This window comes from Harmonia axyridis, chromosome 1, assembly GCF_914767665.1.
Source record: "Harmonia axyridis chromosome 1, icHarAxyr1.1, whole genome shotgun sequence".
In the NCBI taxonomy this organism is placed as follows: Eukaryota; Metazoa; Arthropoda; class Insecta; order Coleoptera; family Coccinellidae; genus Harmonia; species Harmonia axyridis.
In genome coordinates, this window is record NC_059501.1 from 38435984 (window position 1) to 38460948 (window position 24965).

A 24965-nucleotide genomic window follows, 5' to 3' on the forward strand; every position below is an offset into this window, starting at 1 on the left:
ACTGAATATTGCAAAAGGGCTCAAGGCAAAAGACTGCAGAGATATTTATGATATGTCCCCAAACATCATAAAACAGGCCATTCCAAGCATCGCTGAACTCCTAGCGTGGATCATTACGGAGTGCTGCTGTGAAGGCTATTTTCCAGAACAGTTGGAAATGGCCAAAATAATACCTATATTCAAAAATGGAGATAAGGCCGAACCTTCAAATTATAGGCCAATTTCAATTCTGCCAAGCCTCTCCAAGGTGTTCGAAATGGCTATCAGAGATAAATTACTTGATTTTTTTCATAAATTTCATATTGTGTGTGACGAACAGCACGGGTCTCAACAAAATAAATCCACAGATACAGCAATATCATCTGTACTAGCTCTCGACTCAAGAAGAAAATGTAAGCTAATAGCCTGTGACCTAAGTAAGGCATTTGACTCCCTTAACCACAAAATTTTAATGGAGAAGCTATATAGATATGGAATCAGAGGAGAGGTACTCAAGCTAATTGAGAACTACTTGAGTAATAGATTTCAGAAGGTTTCCGTTCAGGGAAAATGCTCAGAATGGGGGAGTGTTGAGAGTGGTGTCCCTCAGGGATCAATTCTGGGGCCGTTGCTGTTTCAGATTTATATTAATGACTTACCACCAAATGTAGATTCACACAGCACGGTTCTTTTTGTTGATGACACCTCTTTCCTCATAATTGCAACTACCGAGGAGGAGCTTCAGGAAAAATCGCAGAGAGTCCTAAAACAAGCTGAGTTGTGGTTCCATGCAAACAAGTTCAAAACGAATAAAGAAAAGACTCAAAGCATTGTATTCGATGCCTGACCCAGAGAGGACACTACCTTGAAATTCTTGGGTTTATATCTGGAACCAAACTTGAAGTTTTGGCAGCATACAGAAAAGCATTCTTAAAAGGAAGTTGTCCATAGCTACTTACACAATTAGAAGATCAAGACAGGTAGCAGGTGAGCAAGCTGCTAAACATACTTACTTTGGATATTTTCACAGCCTTATCAGTTATGGACTGCTATTTTGGGGTAGTGGACCTGAAAAAAACCATATGTTTGTCAAACAAAAGAATGCAATTCGAATTATATGTGGACTAAAGAGAGCTGAAAGCTGTAGAACCTACTTCCAGCAGGAGCGCATACTTACACTTACCTGTCTATACATACTCACCTGTATATTATACATTCACAACAACAAAGACACATTGACCCGAGATGGAGAATACCATAATTATACTACGAGAAATGCAGGGAAATTTTCAACTCCATATCACAGGCTGTTAGCAACTCAGCTGAGCATAAATCATGAAGCCATCCAAATCCATAACAAAGTTCCTGAATGTCTCAAAATTATGAATAAAAAAAAGCTTAAAAATGAAATGAAAAAAAAATCATATGAAAAAGCATACTACACTATGGATGAATTTTGATCAAGCCATTTTTAATAGTTTGTCCTTCAATGTGATGTTTGTGATATACTTAAATGATAACTTATTAAACTATATTTTTGTACATTTATATTTTAACTTATTGATCTCTATCTTTCGGGATGTTTAGCATATTATACTTGTATTTTACTTTGACGCCACATGTAAAATGTTGATGGGTTAAAATTATTCACTTTGTATCAATATGTCTGAGAATAAAGATTATTATTATTATTATTAATTCGTTGCGTATAACACATTATACTCTATGCTATATAAACTACTACACCAAACAACAGATTCGTTAAAGTATTCATTCACAAATTAAGTTGAAAATACAAAAACTCATGTGAGGATAAAGATTGAGGCGAAATTTCTTCTTCTCTCATATACAACGTGAAAGAATGAAAGTTGGGAACGAGCTACTAACAAGATGATTGCGGAGAAAATAATCAAAGGAGTCCAATAAGAGTGGGCGGTAAAGGTTTTCTATTAGAAGGTTTAGGGCATTTACATCAAAAATAACGTCGGCGGACGTCTTCAACAGAGCTAACTTCAGCTTTCCGCGATGGTACGCGCGGAGAATCCGAGATTTCTCGTCCTTTTGATACGGACCGGGCAAATTGGCCTATTCGTATTCGCCGCGCCTCGCCCGTAAAGTTTTGTATCTTCTTATCGCCATCGAGATGATATGTAATCGCGTTAAAGGTGGGTTACAATTCTCTAACTTCCGCTTTATTTGATTAATTCGAACAATCTGGAACTTGTGCCGCAATTACTCCATTACCCGTTTTTCGGTGATGCTGAGTGTTTTGGCGGTTGCTCCCCCGGTTGTGTCATAACTTCAACTACCGATGCTTTGTCATATCTTCAACCGAGTTTGTGTGGGAATTTTCTCGTCATTATTATTGGTAACTTCGTGAAAAATATACACTAGGGGAATAAATTAAAGGATCAAAATAAAATTCGAAATTTTGAGCGGTTTTTCAAATGGCTGTATTTTCGATAACAATGGTCGTACCTCAATTCGAAAAAAAGGCCGATTGTTAATCGTTATTTCTAATGAAAATCCATTTTTCTGATGCTGAATTTGGGTGTTCATATATTTGCATGAAACTGTTTTTCTTTTCATATAACTATATTTGGGTTGGAAAATTTGTTAGTACTGGTATTTTTCTTTCTTGTATAATTTTGTAGAAAGGATCTTTGATATAATGATTGATCCGTTGACATTGAAAAAATAAATTAATTTCTTCCAACAAATCGAAATTCTTTCAATCCCTGATCAATTATACAATTAAATTTTACGAATAATTTCAAGATTCAGTTCGACCGGCTGTATTTTTTATTTATTATCGAGGAGTATAACTGAAGAATCATAAAAAAGATTTTGCCTTTTAATGAACTCAACCGAGATCACTGAACTTACCTGAAAATTTAATATCTTCAACAATATCGTTATAGAGGTGTTATCTAAGAACAGAATTGGATCTGGCCTCCATATTTTCTTCAATTTGCCCAACCTGACTCAAAATTTGAAAATTAGATATATTCAGACTAGAATCGTGCAAAATATTCGGGAAAAAAATTCTAATGTGAAAATAATTTGAATCATTGAGTTTTCTTAAATATTTATACTAACTGACGAAGGAACTGCAACACCCAGAAGAAGCAGATTAACTTAAAATTTTTTTTGGTTAAACATAACAAGGAGTAAATTATTGAATTTAGAGAAAAAAATCGTGAAGGTTTTCTCATGTAAACAATTTTTGTTACTTAAATAGTGTAGTCGTTTTTTGCAAGTTTTTCAAATTTTACAACAAACCAGCTGTTCGAGGAGATCCAAAGTCGATGTTTAGTTGTTGTTAAAATACCTAGAGTACGTTTACGCGAAATTTATCGCCAGCTAAGTGAATTTGAAGGAGGACGAATTATTGGTCTACCCGAGGCGGGATTGTCATTTCGAGAAATCGCTAAACGTACGAACAGAAATCCAACTACTGTTATGAGATGTTATGTCGAGCATGGTTCGATAATGCCCCAAAACGAAAAAAAGTAGGCACCGGATGTCGAAGGAGCACAAATGAAGTTCAAGATAAACGTCTAAGACTTATGGCCATTAGAAACCGATTTGCGACAACTTGATCTTTGGCTGATGAGTGTTTAGGAGAACAAGGCCATCCTGTAACTGTCCGAATGGATCACCGTCGGATAAGGTCTTTTGGACTGCAGCATCATTGACCCCATCTTGGGTTACCTCTGACGGTTGAGTATCGCCGGCAACAATTACAGTGGTGCAGAGAACGGCAACATTGGAATGTGGAATGGCAGCAGATCGTATTTTCTGATGAAATACGATTCTCCTTGGGTGAAAATGATGGTCAAAGAAGGGTTAGATGACGTCGGGGAGAAAGACGTGAACCTCAGTTTGATGTTGAGCGTCATGTACACTGGATAGTAGGCGTTATGGTATGGGGTGCTGTTGCACATGCAAGTAGGTCACTTTTAGTCCTTTGTTGAGGTAACATGGCTCGAGAATCCAATATTTCAGCAAGATCATGTCCGACCCCATGTTGGCAGAGTTAGTTTTAACTTTTTCGAAGCGACCCATGTGAATATTTTGCCATAGCCGCCCAGATTCCCCGATCTTTCGCCCATAGAGTATGTTTGGAACATAATGGGTAAATTGGAAATTTACCCCAGCCCTCATGGACTTTGGCGGCTCTGAGACATGAAGTACAGGTAGCTTGAAATAATATTTTTCAAGAAGAAATAGACCATCTTATTACATCAATGCAGAGATGTGTTGGGGAGTGTATAGATAATTGCGGTGGACAAACACATTACTAACAAATTCATCAAAAAATTGTGAACACTTCTTTTTTTTCAAATTTCAATAATTAACTCCTTGCTATAAAAATTAAAAATTAAAATTTACACAGCTCCTTCTGGGTGTTGCAGTTTCTTTGTCAGTTATTATATAAGAAAACAGAGATAAATTCGATATTCTTCAAACGAAATGAATAGAAATGTCCAGTCAATTCAATTAAGGAGCGAAATATGCACCCGCCGAAGAATTATGCAAACTTCAGCTCCAAAGAATTCCAGGATTTAATAAAACTGATGACAATCCCTAGAAAAGAAGGTTCTCAGCGGGGTCACCCCGGACGGGTCGTTGCGGTTTTCTTGGATACGCTGACAAATGGGCGGGAGTCCGTGTGTTTGGATGTCGCTGGCCACAGCTAACTAGATTACCTCCACTATCCGTTACGGGTGGCTTTTAGTTCCGATTTCTCGCATGAAGACTTTATTAAATAAATTACCCGAATGTTTCCCAAGCAGCCACCAGTCTGGCGACCCGCGGACTCCTTTTTTCCTGAGGTCTTTAATCAACACCAGAGTAGTTTTCAACTATTAGATTAGGGCAGAGTCAAGGCGAGGATCCCTTTATTCATCTTTGGACACGAGGGAGATAAAAGAGGGACTGGATGGAAGCTTTGTGTTTGAAATTCTTTGATTTCGGCTTGTTTATGATGCCAATATGGAATTGGGGAAAGCTTTTGTTCGAAAGAAGAGTGACAATTTCGGTCAAAAAAAAAAAAATGGAACAGTTGTTGTTGCCTAATGTGAAATTCTCTTATAATCAACTGGTCATCTATCTATATAATGTGGAACAATTATCTTCAGTTATTTCTTCCATTCCTCGTCTTTTTTTTACGATTATTCCACTCTTCGTCACTGCATTCATATGTGGCTTAATTAATTTGTAATTTGGATTGTTCGACATACCTCAAATATTCAAATTGAATCTGCCTATTTTCAGCGTTAAATTAAAGCCATAAATATTGTAGATAGACTTTTGGGAATAGGGAGTTTTTCAATACAATTTTTTTTTCAGATTTCTCAAATATTAATAATTTTCCATATTTCGGCAAAAATCCAAATACCTTTTTTTCATCTTCATTTCTTTATGACTTTTTAAACTTTCTTGATGTTACTAAACGCTCAAAATGTATTTCTCTAGACATCATTACGAATAGAATCAGCTAGCATACATATTTTTAGGAACAGTATCGTTTGTAATTGTAATAATGATTTCATTACAAGTTTATTCTCTACCCCTGTTCCTCGTTGCAATATTGACATGAACTAGTAATGTCCACAATTTTAGCCAACCAGAGAAACCCTACCCTCGTAAATCATTAGAGTGTCATTCATTTCGAGCCATAAAATACAGTTCAAGATTCCATTGGCGTTTATGCTGCAAAAAGACGTAAACCTTTGGGAGGCGTTCCAAAAAGCATAATTCTATTTGAAAATCATCAATAACTATAGCAAATCAAGCAATTTTAAGAAAATGTTTGCACCGATTTAAAACTCATAATATCACTGAACATTTAACGATTTAACGAGTTACCTGAAATGGGAAGTCTCTCTAAAGCTGAATAGTCATTTGAAAAATGTGTTCAATTTCAAAGTTCAATTTGCGGAATACTATCGATTTTTTTTTAAAAATCGAGACGATACGTTCAAGTTTACTATCACGTCATTGTTCACTCAAAAAATGAAATGAATCCGACCTGTATTTTGGAATTCACAAATACAGTTGATTAGCACTGAAATAGCAGTGGTATGAATAAGGTATTGAACACCCTTAAATATACCTATCAGTTAATTAATTTTTTTATGTAAAGATGAATAAATATTTTATTATATACAGCGTGTCAAAAAGGTTAAAACAACAAGCCCATAATTCATGTACGAATAATTATTATAGAGAATTCGCACACCCGTAGATTTATATCCTCAAACCCTTTGCATAGATATTGAAACAGAAAGCTAATTGGATCACCTTGTTTTTCATTGATGAATTAGAAAAAAATTAACAAATTGTTATTGCAGAGTACTGCAATCAGGTTGGAATTCTTGTACAAAGAATTATTAAGAAAAATCCACTCGATTATTGGTTTCTTTGTTCAAAATTAATTGAAGTTGGAGGTTTATATCTCCCTACCCCCACAATTTTTTTTATGGAAAAATATTGATCGTGGTATGTATACCTATATCGTATTATCACTATACTTTTGGATATACAGTTGAACATAGAATATTTATAAAAAAATTCTCATTATCATCTCAATACTAAAGAAAGAAAGATGATTCTATGACCAATTTAAATATATGAACAAAAATAAAATTGATTAGGAGTATAAACCTCCAACCAGGGCCATGTTAGGGGTGAAACAGAGTAGTGACTGTTTCAGGCGCATCTATTGGAGGGGCGGTGATTCGATCCAGTTTGCTAGTCGCCTTTTCATATTTTTCATTGTTGATTCTTAGGAACAACATAAGGTTTTTCCGCTTAGCTGCGTTTATCATGATTCCCTACAATAAAAATCTAGAAACTGCCTTAATTAAGCCACCCATATATTACACAACACATGGCAGCTCAACCAATATAAACAGAATTCCCTATTGCCTTCATTGAAAGAAAAACAAAATCATTATGTATTTCACAAATACGAAAAACAATACTTACTATCTTCGCTTTCGAATATTTGGAAACTGATCTTTACCTACACATTCAACATATGGACAATTCTTACGATTTTGTATTCGAATACAGTAACTGTTGAATGGCAAATATTTTCAGAGGAACACGTGTTTGAATCCCAATTAGTTTTCGAATAATAATAATAATAATAATAATAATAATAATAAAGTTTATTCGAGAACTTCAACAAATAAACATAGTTCATCACAGAGGTAATATATATATAATTAGTTTTCGAAGTACTACTATAACATTTCATGGGCATGCAATGTTATAGTAGTACTTCTACTTTCTATGTTTCTTGCAATGTCATAATTGTGATGCAAAATCAGATATAGTCATGTTGTTATTGATGCTGTTTTAGCAGCAGTGCCGAAATATCTGGCTTTACTCATGTTTGGAAATAAAAATCTACAGATAGGAGGTTTTTTCTCAATAACAGTAAAATAATCATAGCGTACGTTTTGACCGTCCATAAACACGATTACATTTTGAAAATAAAAACCTACAGAGTCGATTTTGTATGCCGGTGTTAAGTTGTTGATAGGTAAAATCCGTTACTATAGCTGTTCGAAACTTTTGTTTTAGGGATAATTTCCAAACGACGTAGTTCGGAGTGTTTAAACCGCTTTTCACTAATACCGTCTTATCTCCCAGTCTTCCAGTTTTTCTGTAACTTTTATAGACTTCAAAATTGTTTAGTTTGAATGATTCATAGATATTTTCCACCTTGAATTGAAATATTGATCTGTGGTTTCTCCGAAAACAATTTAGGAACCTCTCAGTGCGTTCCAGAACGTTTCTCTAAGGCTATTCCGAGATATGTTCATTTTCTTCGAAATGAAACTATCAGTTTCATTTCACTCTATGATGATATATTATGTTGAAGAAACAATATTGTGGTGTTGTCGCATTTGTGGAAATAAGAGTGTCCTTATTCACGAGTAAATTTTCGGTTTCTCTTTTATCAGATTTTTCTTTCTAGTTCTGGATTTTTCCATTTTTGCCAATTACTTGTTCTTTCCTTCTATACCAATTTGGTCCAAACATGCCACGGGGTTTATATTTACACTTCAATATGATTTGGCCGAGGACATTTGGATTCTGTTTGTACAGGGTGGGCAAATAAGCGAGGTAAGCGGCTATATCTCAGGATCCACTAATCGTAGAGACTTGCAGTAAAAAAATTTACCAATAAAGTGTACAAGAGAACACACTGAAATTTTTTTTGAAGTTCATACCTCATGAATTTTACTCGAAAGTGTTTCATATAAAGTTGAAGAAAAATTATCATCACTGTAATCCTTGGAACATTCTCTATCTTTTTGAATTGTCACTTTCGATTTTACGACATCAAATAAGGGTAGGTGAAAGGGAGAAATTTGACTGATTGAAACGCCTGTAACTTCTGTTTGGCTCAACATTTTTGAGCAAATTAGATTTCGTCTGAAAGATAATATCTTGTTGATTGAGGACAAAATATAGTCATGATAAATTTGTTTTTGCTGCTTTCGATAGGGGGCGCTAAGGCAGAAGTTCATAGTTTTGATCATTTTACTGCAAAATTTCAAATGTAATGATAGGATTTTCCGAATTGTGTTTTAAGTTCTAACAGAAACAGAAATTCCATCAAATTTGCATGAGAACACCTGAAGGTCGCAAAGCGATAATTTCATGCGTTCTGAAGTTATGGCCGAAAGAAGTAATTCTTCAACTGATGCACTGCGAAAAACCGAATTGTGTCTTTAAGTTCTAACAGAATCAGAAAACCCATCAAATTTGTATGAAAAAACCAAAAGGTCGCGAAGCGATAGCTTCAGGCGTTCTGGAGTTATGGCCGAAAGAAGACACAATTTAGTTTTTCAGTATATCAGTTGAAGAATATCTTTTTTTGTCCATAACTCCAGAACGCCTGAAGCTATCGCTTTGCGACCTATTGGTTTTTTCATACAAATTTGATGGGTTTTCTGATTCTGTTAGAACTTAAAACACAATTCGGTTTTTCGCAGTGCATCAGTTGAAGAATATCTTCTTTCGATCATAACTTCAGAACGCATGAAATTATCGCTTTACGACCTTCAGGTGTTTTCATGCAAATTTGATGGAATTTCTGTTTCTGTTGAGAAAATCCTATCATTACATTTGAAATTTCGCAGTAAAATAATCAAAACTATGAACTTCTGACTTAGCGCCCCCTATCGAAAGCAACAAAAACAAATTTATCATGACTATATTTTGTCCTCAATCAACAAGATATTATCTTTCAGACGAAATCTAATTTACTCTAAAATGTTGAGCCAAACTGAAGTTACAGGCATTTCAAACAGTCAGATTTCTCCCTTTCACCTACCCTTATTTGATGTCGTAAAATCGAAAGTGACAATTCAAAAAGATAGAAAATTTTCCAAGGATTACAGTGATGATATTTTTTCTTCAACTTTATATGAAACACTTTCGAGTAAAATTCATTTTTCTACTCGACTGTAGCTATTACGCCCCCTAGTGGTAGAGGTATGAACTTCAAAATAATTTCCAGTGTGTTCTCTTGTACACTTTATTGGTAAAATTTTTTACCGCAAGTCTCTACGATTAGTGGATCCTGAGATATAGCCACTTACCTCGCTTATTTGCCCACCCTGTACATTATGAAGACAAGTATTCCCACTGATTCTCGAAGTACCGAAGTATTTGAGGTCTCTTTATTCATTTTGATTCACTTTTTTGGTGATCTCAGTTTCTCTCGATAAGTCCACCTTCGATAAGTACTACCTTCAATTCTTAAGAGCATAATTATATTTTTTTTTAATTCGAAATCTTGATCAGTTTTCTGTAGCCCTCAGAGTTTGGCTTTATTCAAACTCCCTGCTTTATGGCTTTCACTTATTTTGATTAATTTTTTTCTCTTTTCATCATGTGCTTCACTTTTCCCCACCCTGTTTGTCCCTCTAGAATACTCTAGAACGTAACAGTTATCTCACACCGCACATAAAAAGTCTTTTCACATCGGCTTTTTCGATGTCAATTGTTGAACGCTATATAATATGTTCCTATGATCAAATAGCTTCTCCATAAGATGGGAGGATTTGATATCGATTCGACTTTCCCGGAGAAGGTGCAACGTTTATGATTTCAGTCAGATTGCCCCAAAGGCCTGCGTTGTCATTTCCGCTTTCATTGAGTTCCATTTCTCGCAAATAAATAAGCGTTCATTATGCTACCGGTTACTGACTAGCTCTTTTCAATTTATCATCTTACCTCGAGGATGGTCGGTTCTCGTTGCTTTGAGCTATGGTTGTAATGGAGTGGATTATCGCCTTTGTGAACAATTCTTCTTAGGAACAATGCTGATATTTGAAGACAGACTAGGTAACCAATTAACTCCTGAATTTGAAGATAAAATCATCTAACATGAATATTCAAGTGATTATTATTATTACGAAGTAAAGGACCCCGCACGTTTAGTATGGGAAATGACTTTCCGTGAATTTGGCTGAATTTTTGATATGTTGAAGTTCTTGATGAACTGATCAGAAAAGTCCTTACATATTCATTCGTATGTGTGAAGTTCAAAAAGTTCATAGAAAAAAAAAATTATTTTCAAGAATTCGTGGGTTCATATCGGAAGTTCCATTCATAGTTAGCTTCCAACACTTGGACTTCTATATTCTACCCGTATAGTACTATCTTGCATCAAAACTGCAGATATTTTCACGGATTCGTTTGTCTGTGAGATGCTATCATCAATTTCGAGACATTCTGAGGAAAATGTCTTGGCATCCCATTGTCAGATTATCGAGATTTGTGAGAAACAAATCACATATCATATGTAAATGACATCAATAGTGATCACAATTGTTATCCCTGAGGATATATGATTATGATTTTCCCATTTTCCCCCATTACAGCTCGCGATGCCTGGTTATGAACATTTCGGCTAACATATTTGATATTATTGGACATCAGATATATGAGGATTCAGTTATTATGGTCTCTCTTAAAAAAATCTCACAATATGTCGTTTCTCGGTCATGTGAATTATTCTGGCGTCATTTTGTGGCATGAAAAGATGTATGGAAGATCTTGGATTTTGTATCTCATTTCATAGCCAATGTGGAGCAGTGTATAAAAAATTATCGATGGCGGTGCCTAATATAACCAAGGAAGATCATTTCTCAGTCGGGTTCTGGCCGCCGAACATCCAAATTCCATCAAAACCAGAAATGAGAGCTTCCCGATTGAAAACCCCGAAAATTGCAAAAAATCCATGTTCAAAGCTCCATATCTCGAAAACTGTCCATTTTTGAGCTTTGTGACTAAGGACTTTTCTGATCAGTTCATGAAGAACAACAACATATCAAATTCAGCCAAATTCACGAAAAGCCATTTCCCATACTAAACGTGCGGGGTCCTCTCGAGCTAGTCGGTAAGTTTATCACGTGAATATTAGATTATTAGTTTTTTCGATGTTCTGCTTGAATTTTCTAGAGTTCTAATGACGCGGACAACATAAAATTTTGCATCTAGTTTGAAATTTTCCTTTTACACTCACAAGCAAAATTTGAATCCGATCGGATGTATTGTCACGTTAATTTTGTCTTGTTAAATTTCTGATATTGCTTTTGAATTTTCTTCGATTCTGGTAACGTGATTAACATAAAATTTCGATTGGAGTTTTGAAGTTACTTTAGCATTGAATTGTCGAGTATATTTCCCGAACGCTGTTGTTCTGCCGCAGCGACAGTGTGCGGTGTCACCTAAGCCCTCCAAGATGCATCACAGACTTTTCCAAAATCAAAGAGTAAAAGATATTCTGGGAAATAATTTCTTATACTTCTACGAAATGTCATCATCAATCATTCGGTAGATACTCGAGAACGGCCTACTCCGATATTTTCAAACAAAATTTATAATATGGAATAAGACTGTTCTGCACAATTTTGAATTTCTTGTAAGTTTTGTGAATGTTTTTCTAAAGAGAAAAATAATGGTTGAGTTATGCACCATTCCTAAGAACTAAGGACTAAGACTAACATTAAGGACTAAGAATTGAATGCTAACAAATCAATAATGAAGGCATTTTTGCATTTTACCTAAGGATTAAGAACTAACAATATGACTAGAAAGTTGGCCAACTTTTAATTAAGAAATCCTAAGCCCCCAGTTAAACTAATGAAGTGCGCATGCACCGCATAGAATTTCAATATTAACGAGTGACAGTTTCCACCGTTTTATGTTCCGTAATTAGTGTTTACTGATGAAAAGTATTCACTGTATCTGAAAAAAAATTTGTCAAACATCAAAGTATAGCACAAATAGAAAGTAGTACGGGCACCTATGCTTTCCATCACTAAGAACTAACAAGAGAATGCATAAACGCCACTGAATTCTTAGGTAGAGTTCTTAGTTTATAGTTCTTAGGAATGGTGCATAAACCAACCATAAAAAATGGAATCAACTCGTAATAATTTCATTCAAAAATTATTCTCTACACGCATTACAGCTTACGAGAGATATAATTTTAGAATTATTTCAGAGAACCTTTTCATGATATGTATATAGTTCACAGGATTATACAAGGTGTTTCAAGTTATAATGCCTGTAGGATGTTTGAAATGTGAAAATTCGGAATATGATATTGTTCGTAATATTTCAGCTGAAATATTAAAATATTCAAAACTCCTGTTCCGGAAAACTTAAAAAAACCGCAAAAAAAACAGACAATTTCCAACGGTAGTCACGATTATACAGGGTATTTCATTGTTAAATGTACATACGTTAACCTGAGGTAGAGCTACTCTAAAAGAGTCCGAAAAACCCATATATGATAGGTCTAATCTTCCTCATAGCCGAGATATAGGGTGGTTTATAAATTCACCAATATTTTCAATTCCTTATAACTTTTGAACGACCCATTATATTTGATTGATATTTGGAAGGAAGAATTTACTCCATTAGGTTCTTCGATTTATTTTTGAACTGATTTAAAGAATCAAGTCCGATTTAGACAAATATGAGACTTTTCACAAGCTTCAACAGATTAAACACCCTGTATAGTGGAATATTGGAATTTAATGCTAATATTCGTGAAGAGCAGAAATTTTTCAATGGGGATCAGTAGGTTTTAATGTCCCGCACGTCATTCAACTCATAGAAAATTTCGGACAAAAATTCAGTTCAATAGTGAAATTTCACTAACTTTTCAGAAGAGTCGTACATTGAGACTAAATTGGGAAATTTTCTTGTTTCATTGATTGAATATTTGTATTTCTTGATATTCTGACAAATTTTCACAAGTATTTTCCAGAAACGCATGGCTTGTGTGGTGACAAGTTGGCAACAATGAATAAATTACTAAACACAAATAATTGAACAGAGAAAACATTTTAAAAGAATCACAGATGTTGTTCGAAGGTCAATTGTTTTGCTCGATACACATTCTTGTCCTTTTTGAATTATGTCGAATATCTTTCACTTCATATTCCAAATGAATAGACTAAGGATTTCACATATCCCCAAAGAAAAAATCGACAGGATCGAAATCTGGTGATCTAGCAGGCCATGTATGGGGTCCACCTTTGCCTATCCACATATTTGGATAGGTTCCGGAGAATTACCATCATGCTGAAAACACATCCCTGCGATGTCCATATCTTTGAGTAATGCAGGTAGTTGACTTTGAAGGAAATCTAAATAATGATCACCCGTAACCCATCTTAGTAAGATGTGTGCTTCAATCAACTCCACACCATACGTACTTTGAACATTTGTGTTGGTATTTGGTGTACCTAATTTCATGAGGATTTTCTTCAGCTCTCATATCCGAATTCTTCAGATTGAAGACGCCATGCCTCGTGAAAATGGCTCTTCATCAGTAACTAGAATTATATTCATTATTCAATTCAATCTCAAAGTATGATTTTTTTGAGAAGTTAGTGAAATTCCACTCTTGAACTAAATTTTTGTCCGAACACTTCGATGAGTAGAATGACGTGTGGGAAATTAAAATCTACTGATTCCCATTGAAAAATCTCTGCTATTTCCGAATATTTCCATTAAGTTCCAATATTCTGCTATAAAGGAGGTTGAATCTCAGCTTGTGAAGAGTCCCATATTTTTCTTATACGGACCTGATTTTTTCAATTAGTTTAATAATTAATCGGAGGGCCTAATGGACTGAATTGTTCGTTTCAAATATCAATCAAATATACTTGGGGAATGTTAGGCCTATTATATATAGGTTTTTTGGACTCGTCTAGGGCAGCTCTACCTCAGGTTAACTTATGTACATTTACCAATGAAACACACTGTATGAATTATTTTAACTGTAAATGCCCCATGCTTAAGTTCGATTCACTTTTTCGAAGTATGTAGAAAAATCGTGCATATCTTGACTTTGAGAAAAAATCACAGGAATTTTGAAAAAACACGAAATGCACAACTTCTAAATGTGCATGCTCTCGAAGTAGATAACTCCATAAAAGAAGACTTAATTTCTGCAATTTTAATTAATTCTGATATCTATGATAATAGAATACAGGTATGAAACCCACTCTAGAAAGAGATTGGATGAAATTGTCCCTTCGTATAACACGAATTTAAATAATCTAGAATAACCCTTGAAATATTGAATTTGGGTGCATGATCAACTTTGAACACTACCCTCATTTTCTCCGTAGAATCCAACGTAATCATGATCTTAAAAATTTAGGGTTCTAGTTTGAAAATCGAAAGTTATGATTGATCATAACAAAAAAAAAATTGAAGTTTGTACAATTTTTGGCACAATATTTGAACATCCTGTTTCGACATTTCTACATCATTCGACTTCTAAAAACGAGATCGAGTTGTCGCATAGAATATTCAGAGTAAAAATAATTAACATAATAATGACTATGGAAATTTTCCCTTTTTTTCGTTGTTTTTTTTTTTCATTTGGAAAACTGTGAGACATTGAACATTTTAGTTAATAAATAGGTTAAAAAATGAAGATTCTGAAATATTTTAGCTGAATAAGGATTCAGGGACAATATATTCCAAATTTTCTGATTGCAAATGGACCCCGTTCTCCAGAAACGTTCAATAGGCAGTGGAATTTGGAACACCCTGTATCCAAGTTCTTATAATTCAGAAAGATAATAGTGAAATCACCTGAATTCTTTCAAAATAATGGAAGATCTGCCATATCGGAAGTGAAGCCAATCATTTTCATCGTGTGAGAGAGTATAAAAAGATTTTTAATAGTGAAGCGGTGAAGGTGAAACAATTGAATGATTACAAGGAGTAACCCAATGGATATTGAAATTTCTCCACATGTAAATTTCATAAATATAATAATTCATCACTTTTTACTGTATTATTGGAAATGAAGTATATTTTTCTATTTACATTTCAATTGAAACGATATACATATTTGTATTTGATTTTATTGGGTATTTCTTAAAAAAATTACTCATTTTGGACACCGAAGTGTTCAAGTGTATTCTGTATATTTTTTTCATTCTATTCATGTCGGATCAAGTTCTCACAAAAGGCTTGCAAAACATTAAGGTGCCTTTGTTTTTTAATTACTCTTCATCAACCACAGTATAATATGTTGACTTTTGAATACAAATATGCTTTTCCCAATGGGGAAATGGGTTCCAGCTACCGTGGCTTGAATTATAATGAACGGAGGATCCATATTTCAGAAAATTCCATGTGAAACATCATATTCGAATATATATTTTCCTTTTCAATCCTGTCGGACGACATTTATACAAAAGTATGAAATAGTAGCCTGAGATTTTTTTATGAATTTTATAGAAAACTACTCATGTGTAAAGATCAAATACGTAGAGATGAGAGAGAGAGATGAAATTTAATTTAAAAGTTATTACTAATATGAGATTAGCTTTTTCTTAAGTTGACATTGAAAAGTTGGATTTACCTAATATTTCGAGGTTATGACAGGAAGGAACAATTTTTGAGTGTTCTTCTTTTTTTTGGATTGTTTTGTTTCCATTTTTTCGGTTTTGATAATATGCAAAATTCTACAAGAACGAAATTTCATTGAGAGTCGAGTTCATGGATGGAGCCCAAAACATCAAAAAAATATGTAAAACTCTTTGAATTCACATTTCGTATGGCTTCTTCTTCAAGAGCTGTCTTCGTTCCGAAATTTGGCTATCATCAAAGCTATGCCTATTCTTGATACTATAGATCTAAACAATTGGCAGTTGTTGCAATTGTACCATTCTCTCAAGTTCTTCAAACACGAGTTTCTTCTCCTTCCTATTGATCTCTTGCCCATTATCTTTCCCTGGACAATAAGCTGCAGCAACTGGTATCTATCTCCCCTCATAATATGTCCCAGGTATTGCAGTTTGCGCTTTTTAAAAGTACCAATTCTTTCTGTTTCTGTATTCTCCGCAAGATCTCCACATTCGTCACTCTCTCCGTCCACGATACTCTCAGTATCCTACGGTACATCCACATCTTCTTCCATCCTTCTGATATCAATCTTCTTCAATATCCACGCTTCCATTCCGTAGAAAATAATTGACAATTCGTATGGCAGGTTATGTATTTTTAGTTTTATATCTATAAGATAGATAGATTTATAAAAAAATTTCTTCTAGTGTCAATTTGAGAATTCAGAGTATCAATAATACCAAATAAAGCGATAAATGACAATTGGCTGAAATCTTTTTTAGAAAAATTGGTAATTTCATGATAATGAAAACATTTTGAAATTCAAATTCATCATTGAAATATGAATGAAGAATCTTTCTATTTTCATACATTTTGATTAATCTAAAGATGTAACAAACTACAGGGAGTTACATTCAAACCCATTGCTGCTAGACAATAAGTATTTTTGATAATATTGTTAATTTAACTAATGAAGAATGTTACGCGTTACTTCATGAGCACACACAAAACTATTGTATTTTTGTCCACCTTGTACCATTTGGAATCAACATGTGATACATTTTTGGAATCAGCTCAGCGAGTGATCGGAAAATTGAGACGAAATGGGGGTGTTCCATTTATAAAAAATGACGGTGACGTCATTACTCGAAAGTAATTCACCCTGAATATTAGATTATTATTTTAAAATACGTTAGAGTAAAATAAAAAATCGACGTGTTTCAGGATTATTTCTTAAATTGGTCTGTTTAGCTAAAAATGAATTTGTTCTATACTTTAGGGACACATAGTGTATACACGCAATTTTCCCCACTGAGAGATGGTCTATAACTCGGACAAAGTAGTGAGGACAAACTAGTTGAATTATAAAATATTAATGTTGGTTGAAATATGTGACCGTTCACGAGCTGAGATGAAAATCATAAGGATAATCAATAAGGAATTGGAGCTAATTCTCAGTTCTTATCAATTTTCATTAATTTGCATTTGAGTAAAATGGTCGGTCATTGAACTTCTTCGAATGATCTTGAAAAAACATAAATATATCCTCGTATCATCTTTGATGAGATACATCTGTTCCGAAATTTGGATACCCATCAGCGATACCCTTTTCGTGAGATGCAGAGGAAGAGCAACATAATAGACCAGCTCCGATCGGTAGTAAATATTCACTTGCTTTCCGGCTGCTTCATTAATCTTCAAATGAATGTCGGATGCTGCATTACAGCGGAACCATCGTGATGAACAGATAAATTCATTAATTATCCTCGTTCTCTGAGAAAAATTCCCCTTTATCTCGGAGTAGTTAAATCCGAAGAAAGATATTCAACTAATTAAAAGTTAGCCAGTCAAATTATCCCATCCGTAACTCGTGAAACGAAGTTGAGAATGGAGTTTCATGTAACATAATAAAAAACTTCGTGGTTAATGAGAACTATGTAGCATTTTATGCCAAAAAATGAGGTCCGAATTTAAGCTCCCAAATCGAGATTTTTACATTTTTCCATTTAGTTAACAGTTCGTGTAATCTTTATTGAAGCAGTTCTCAAAAATTTAGATAAATATTTTAAAGGAAATATCTGGGTGTAGATGTATAGGCTGTTCCAAATTCCATGATAAGTGAAAAAATATTAACAATAAGACTTAGAGAAAAAATTTTCATCAGATCATGAATATGTTGACTTGTTCTCGTTTCAAATATTTTTCTATATCTCGGTTTCTTTTTTTGTTGGAGATATTCGATAAATTCCACAACGTTTTTTCAGTCATAATTATCGTTTATATGGAAATCAATTATCGGTTTGGAGATATAGAGTAGATTTATTTGGTGTTTTTCAAATGGGCCCCCCTTTATTTTCCAAAGATTAGTCGAAAAACTTTCAGTTATCGTTCTTCGAAGATCTTCTTCGAACTTTTCGATACCATTTTTGTAGTACGAATTTTTTTTCGCTTCAAGGTAGGCCTCAGTTTCGGCTATAACTTCTTCATTGGCGCTAAATTTCTTTCCAGCGAGCATTCTCCTGAAGTCTGAGAACAGGAAAAAGTCGCTGGGGCCAGATATGGCGAATACGGTGGATGCAGAAGCAATTCGAAGCCCAATTCATGCAATTTTGCCATTGTTTTCATTGATTTGTGACACTGCGCATTGTCTTGATGAAACAGCACTTTTTTGTTGTTCAAATGGGGCCGTTTTTTAACGATTTCGTCTTTTAAACAATCCAATAACGCTATATAATAATCGCTGTTGATGGTCTGGCCCTTTTGAAGGTTATCAATGAATATTATACCTTGCGCATCCCAGAATACTGATGCCATAACCTTTGCCAGCTGACTGTTCTGTTTTTCCTCGATTTGGATTCGGTTCATCGTGTGCAGTCCACTCAGTTGACTGTCGATTGGACTCCGGAATGAAATGAGGAGCCATGTTTCATCCATTGTCACATATCGACGCAAAAATTCAGGTTTATTGCACTTAAATATCTTCAAACACTGCTCAGAATCATTAACGCGTTGTTGCTTTTTATCGATTGTGAGCTATCGCGGCATCCATTTTGCACAAATATTGGTGAATGATATGATGTACACGTTCAGATGATATCTTCACAATGTCTGCTATCTCGATCAACTTCACTTTACGGTAATTCAAAAATGTTTTTTGATTTTTTCGTCGGTAACAATTTCTTTTGGGCGTCCACTGCGTTCGCCGTTTCCGGTTTTCATTTCACCACGTTTAAACTCAGCATACCAATCAATGATGGTTGATTTTCCTGTTGCAGACCCCGGAAACTTCATCAAGCCAAGATTTTGCTTCAACTGTATTTTTCCCTTCAAAAAGCAATATTTTATCAGCACACGAAATTCTTTTTTTCCATCTTTTTTCAAATAACAAAAGTAGCAACACTCAAAACGCAATATCTCACATACTAATGGTCTTACTGCTGTCAAATTTTGACACGTATCGTTTGAAGGTTGGTACCAACTAAAAATCATATGAATTTTATACTTGTACCGCCATCTGTGCATCAGACCGGGGACTTCTCAATTGGCCTAATATCTGCGCTTTTCTCTATTTCTTCATTGAGAGATATTACACTAAAAATTTTTATGATGAAGAGGTAACTTAATTTCTCTGCAGTCGAAGAATCGAGAATCCATCGAACTAACTGCTACAGTTTCTTTCAAAACATGCAACTTCTGGTAAGATTCCACATGAATGTCTTGTCTCGACGCGGTAGAACTCCGAATATATGAATAAGATTGCGGATGTATTTGGGCGAGTGGAAATGTTCAGCGTCCCACCATTTAACAGCCATGTGCTTCGCATTCGAGTACACTCTACTCAATTATTCTAACTTGGTGAAACTTGTGCAAAAGGAACTCAGAGATACGGTCGTGTGTTTGCTATGCTACGTTTCGGTTGTTCTGTGCACTCCTCGGTAAGACGGGCGCCTTGATATTTATGCAACTAATTGTTCTTGCATATTACGAACGTTTCAGAATGTATTTTGGGTAATTAATCGTGACAGAAAATGGAAATATGTATGGAACGGGATACGCTTCCATTATCAGAATGTTTGGACAGTGGCTAGAGCGAATATCTAATCGAAGTTAAACTTGGTAATCAATTCCAGATTTATGTCGAACTATTGAGGCAAGTTCTCTCGAAAAGTATATAGTTGAAGAGACAAATTCGATAGGAATATTAACCTGAAATCACTTGCTTAAATTATTTTTGAATATGCATGCAATTATCTTGGTATTGAGCAATTCTGATTCGAAGATTTCGTCAATAGTCCTGAGTCACTTATGGACAACTCGGCAAGACATGTATTTAAGTAGGTACCAGCAGTTCATGCATTATTGAATTCAAACTTCGTCTTCATAGAGCGCTGAGGTATTTCACGAAACAGAATGTGAAAATGTATACGAAAGGCTTTCTGAAATAGTTTTTAACCTTTCCCTCGAATATTTTCTGCACCCCATGGCGTAAAATAATAAATTTGGAGCTATTTGTCGGTGTAATGCCACTGACCACGAAGGTCGCAAATCTTCTATAATCTCGATATAAAATCCAACCATGAATACTTTCTGCAATAAACCGAAGATTGTTGAGATCAAAATAAATAATTTTTTCCTTTTCCATTTTTTCCGATTCGATTTTTTTTCTCAGTATAGCGGCCATTCTGAAGTTGACTGGATTTTGATGGATATTTATCTTCGGAAAAGATTCATCACATCACTAAAAGACTTTATTTCGAAAGTCATTTCCTTCCATTCCATTTCCATTTGAAAATTACATTTTTTTATGGATTTTCAACAGCCTGTATTTTTTAACTGAGCCGAATCGTAAAAAATGGTAAGAAAAGAAGGGTTTTTCTTGGGACCTCAGGAATCTTCGGTTGAAAAATATGTCCAAGTCAAAGACTCCCCCTGTATACTCAGTAAACATCCTAGGTTCGTCTGTAAATCATTTCAGAGAACAATCATCCTTTCAATTCACATACTGATTGCAATTGTGTTCGTAAAATTTCAAGCATTTGGATAAATAAAACAATAATAATCTCACAGCTTCGCGTGTATAATCTTTTTTGTGAGAACTCTGAAATTTCCAAGTTATGTTTATGTTTTTGGAAAGAACTACTAAATATTTTCGTGGATACAATTTTGAAGGGGTTGAGATTTTGAAAGTACCTACCTATATTAGATTCACCATTCCAAACTTTGTGTAAGAAAAATACATAAACATGAACTTAAACATAAACATAAACATAAACATAAACAGAAACATCAACAGAAACATCAACATAAACATAAACATAAACATCAACATAAACATGAACATGAACATGAACATGAACATGAACATGAACATGAACATCAACATAAACATAAACATAAACATTAACATTAACATTAACATTAACATTATCATTAACATTAACATCAACATCAACATCAACATCTACATCAACATTAACATTAACATAAATATAAGCATAAACCCTAATATAAATGACATAACTTCATTGTTGGTTAACTTTTATTGATTGATTTTTTGAATTGAACCTATCGTTTAAAAGCATATTTGATTATTCATTCATTGGTGGTAAATAATGAGTAGAAAATGGATTGTTATTGTTTTTTACGACATCTGTATGCCGTTTATTTCGTCTAAGTGATATTCATCTAAAAACATTCAATTGAAAATTCGAATAGTTGAAAGTTACATTCATTAGAAGAACAGTTCTAATCCTTGTTCAGGTGTAGAATGCGTAGAGCGAATAAATGAGCTGAACGCTCGATACAAGGAAGCACTTGTGGATTGTTGGGGTTCATTCAATCACCTTGTTAACCAGCAAAAACATCTCCGTCTGAAGGTTCTACTCAAATTCGTATAACTGAACTAATTAAGTTTTTACGATATTGTTTCAGATCCCCCTAAAGTAAGGGTACAATTGGATTCCGAGCTATCTCTGCCTGCTAAAGAGGGATCGGAGGTCAGGCTAAAATGCGAAGGACAAGCAAATCCTAGTGCGAATAATTATAGGTGGTATCACAACGTGAGTATTCATTTCAAAATAATATATTACTCCGAATGAATTCGCTATTGTATTGTATATGCAATTTTTTTGGTTTGCTGAAAAAGTGTGGAATAGTTTAACACTAATAACCCGGAATAAACCAAAAATTCTTCATGAACAATAAAATGATTTCCACCGTTTAGTAAAAAAAGGGTAGGTCACTAAAGTGAAGTTTGGATAATGTGAACTCTCATTCATTCATTTGTGCCTTTTGAGGCTATACAATATAGAAGTGTATATATACCTTTCGTGAGAGCCTTTCAAAGGCTTCATTGAAAAAATATTCGTGTGAACAATAAGTTAATATTATTGAATGATTTTTGAGAGCTGGTGGCACGGATGAAGTGATTGGGATATTCTTTGTGGTTTATTTTGGTCAACAAGTTCCTTCTGGTTGAACTGTTCTGAATATACTGCCCCACAAAAGTTAAGGAACTTCAAAGAGTTTGAGACTGTTTCAAAAGTTTCCATTTTTTTTTTAGCAATCTTTCAAATATGATGAATCAGAATGTTTACTTACTTATTTGAATCATTTTTTTGTCTATTCCTTTATGTGTTCCACAGTTTCAGTTGAAAATTTATTTCCAGTAGTATTTTTAGTATTTGTAGTACATAATCAGTTCCGAGATCAGTTCACACAAAAAATTGAAAGAATTAAGTTCAGTGAAGAGTATGGTCTTCTCGAACATCAACCACAGCTTGACAACGCCTTTGTATCGTTTCGATAAGATTGTTGAAGTAGTCATGGTCAATTCAATAATAATAATAGAGTTCCGGTAAAAGTCGCTTGAGTTCTTCAAGCATATGAAGAGGTGGTTGGTGAGAATCTAAAGCTCTGAATTCGGAATACCAGGGATTTCCACAGATGCATGTTAGTATCAAGCACCAACAATTCTGAACGTCCATTCAAACACATGGCTCCCCAAACAGTAACTGTACCACCTCTGTACGGATGAACTTTCGAAAACGAGCGACGAAGGAGAGAGTTTTCGAACGCAAGAGTGTTGGAATTGCATTTTGCAACGAGTATTAGACAATATTTTCTCTATTTCAGTCAAGTTTTGTGAAATATTGTCGAAATTCAATGAAAAATTCAGATTATATATACTAGTGACTTTTGTATTGTATCTTGGCAGTTGGTGTGATTGTCACAAAAATTGACAGATTACGGAATTTGAATATGAATCGGACGTTTCGAATTTTGAAATAATTTACAATTACGCATAAAATTTTTGAATTATGTCTGACGAAATGGATTTAACACCACCAGGAGTAAGAGAAATTGCTAATAATGTACAAATAATTTCACTATATCCAAATTATATCATAGTGACACTTGATTTCTGTTGAATTTTGATAGAATCGAAATTCGGTGTAGACAACCACAAAACGAAAAATATAACTGAAAACGATGCTGTAATGAATTCATTACAGCAATGTTTTTAGTACTGTAATGAACTCATTACGATACTGAAATAGAGGAAAACCATTATTGCATGATTCGACAAGTACTCAAATGCTCACTAGGTGTAGACACACTGAGAAACCGATCTTGTGCATGACTGGTAGATATTGGGCGGCCAGGTCTTTTGGTCACGTTTTCAGTTTCTCTATATCGATGGAAGAGTTGGAAAACTACGCCTTCATAAACTTGATTTTTCTTATTATGTCCTGCCTCGATCATACCAATAGCTTTCGGCTTCATCCGCTCTGTTAACGTCTAGACAATACTGCAAAACAAATTTTCAGATTTTGAATCAAAGTTTATTGTAGCAACATAAAACAGTAACTGATCCAAAATTCTCAGACACGCAAACGAGAAGAACATATAAGAAAGTAAACATTTCATTCTTTGTAAATGAACATTTGGTAGATGAAACTTTTGAAACGGACATAAAATTTTCGAACTTTCTTAACTTTTGTGGAGCAATATATTTTTGATAGTTTCATAATGGAAATTAATTCAAATTCTAACAGTTTAACTCCAATAATGTTGAGAATTGTATTATAGTTGATCATTTCAAATTTGATACAGTGAGCGAAAGGTTTTGAAAATTATAAAATCCACCCTACAGTTTTTTGTTCTCCATATTATTTGTCTTATAAAAGATATTTTCAAATTTTGCTGATCGGAATCTTTTTTTCAAAAGCAATAGAAAAAAGCGCTAGTAATTATTTCACCTGCTCCAAAGGACCCCAATAATTTACGACCCATAAGTTTCCTCTCTATGAGGTGTTTCTGAATAAATGGAAGGGGTGATTTTGTGACGAAAATGTGTGTATTTGGTATAAAATTTTTTGAAAAAATAACCTCATTCAGATACACCCTGTTACCTGTATATAACCTCAAATTTTGGAAGAGATTATAAAAAGATTCCAATCAGTTCTCTCAAGGCATTAATTAGCCACTGCGCAAACATTTTTAGATATTCTGAAAGTTGAAATATTTGAAATAAAGTCATTGATTTTATCATCAATTGTCATCTTGTCATGAATTTTATCCGAAGGAATGGACATAAGATCAAACTTGAATTGGTCATAATTCATATTCTTGAAATATCTAGAGGTCCTGACGACTGGACAAGTCTTCCTAACCCTCACATTAATGATACAATGGTTGAGATCGTGATCACTCACCTGCGGCATCACCTCAGAATCCTCGGCCAAACCCGAATCAGATGTCAGGATATAGTCTTGTGAAATAGAGGAGAACAGGGTTGTTCTAGTAGGTTCTTTAATTATTTGTTTAGGGTCAAGGGCCTCCAACACCTACATCAATGTTTTCAGTGCAACACCGGCCTTATCGAGATAATTCATGTTGGAATATCCTATACAGAAGACAATCAATAGTTCATTTATTATTATTTCTGTGACAATCGTTTCGAAACTTCCTAGAAACAATCCATAATAGATGAAGACGGTCTATTGACGACAGAAATAGCCATTTTTACCCCTGATTATATTCAAAATGAACCAAAATTACTC

General features: G+C 34.3%; 1 protein-coding gene across 2 annotated transcripts in view; it reads left to right on the forward strand.

The window, feature by feature from the left end:
* Window positions 1-24965, forward strand: part of LOC123671419 (hemicentin-1) — a 365630-nt gene that overhangs the window by 124429 nt on the left and 216236 nt on the right. For both annotated transcript variants that reach the window (XM_045605267.1, XM_045605266.1), the window contains one exon: window positions 21832-21959. In XM_045605267.1, coding sequence (XP_045461223.1) covers window positions 21832-21959 — 128 coding nt within the window. The remainder of the gene's footprint in view (window positions 1-21831; window positions 21960-24965) is intronic.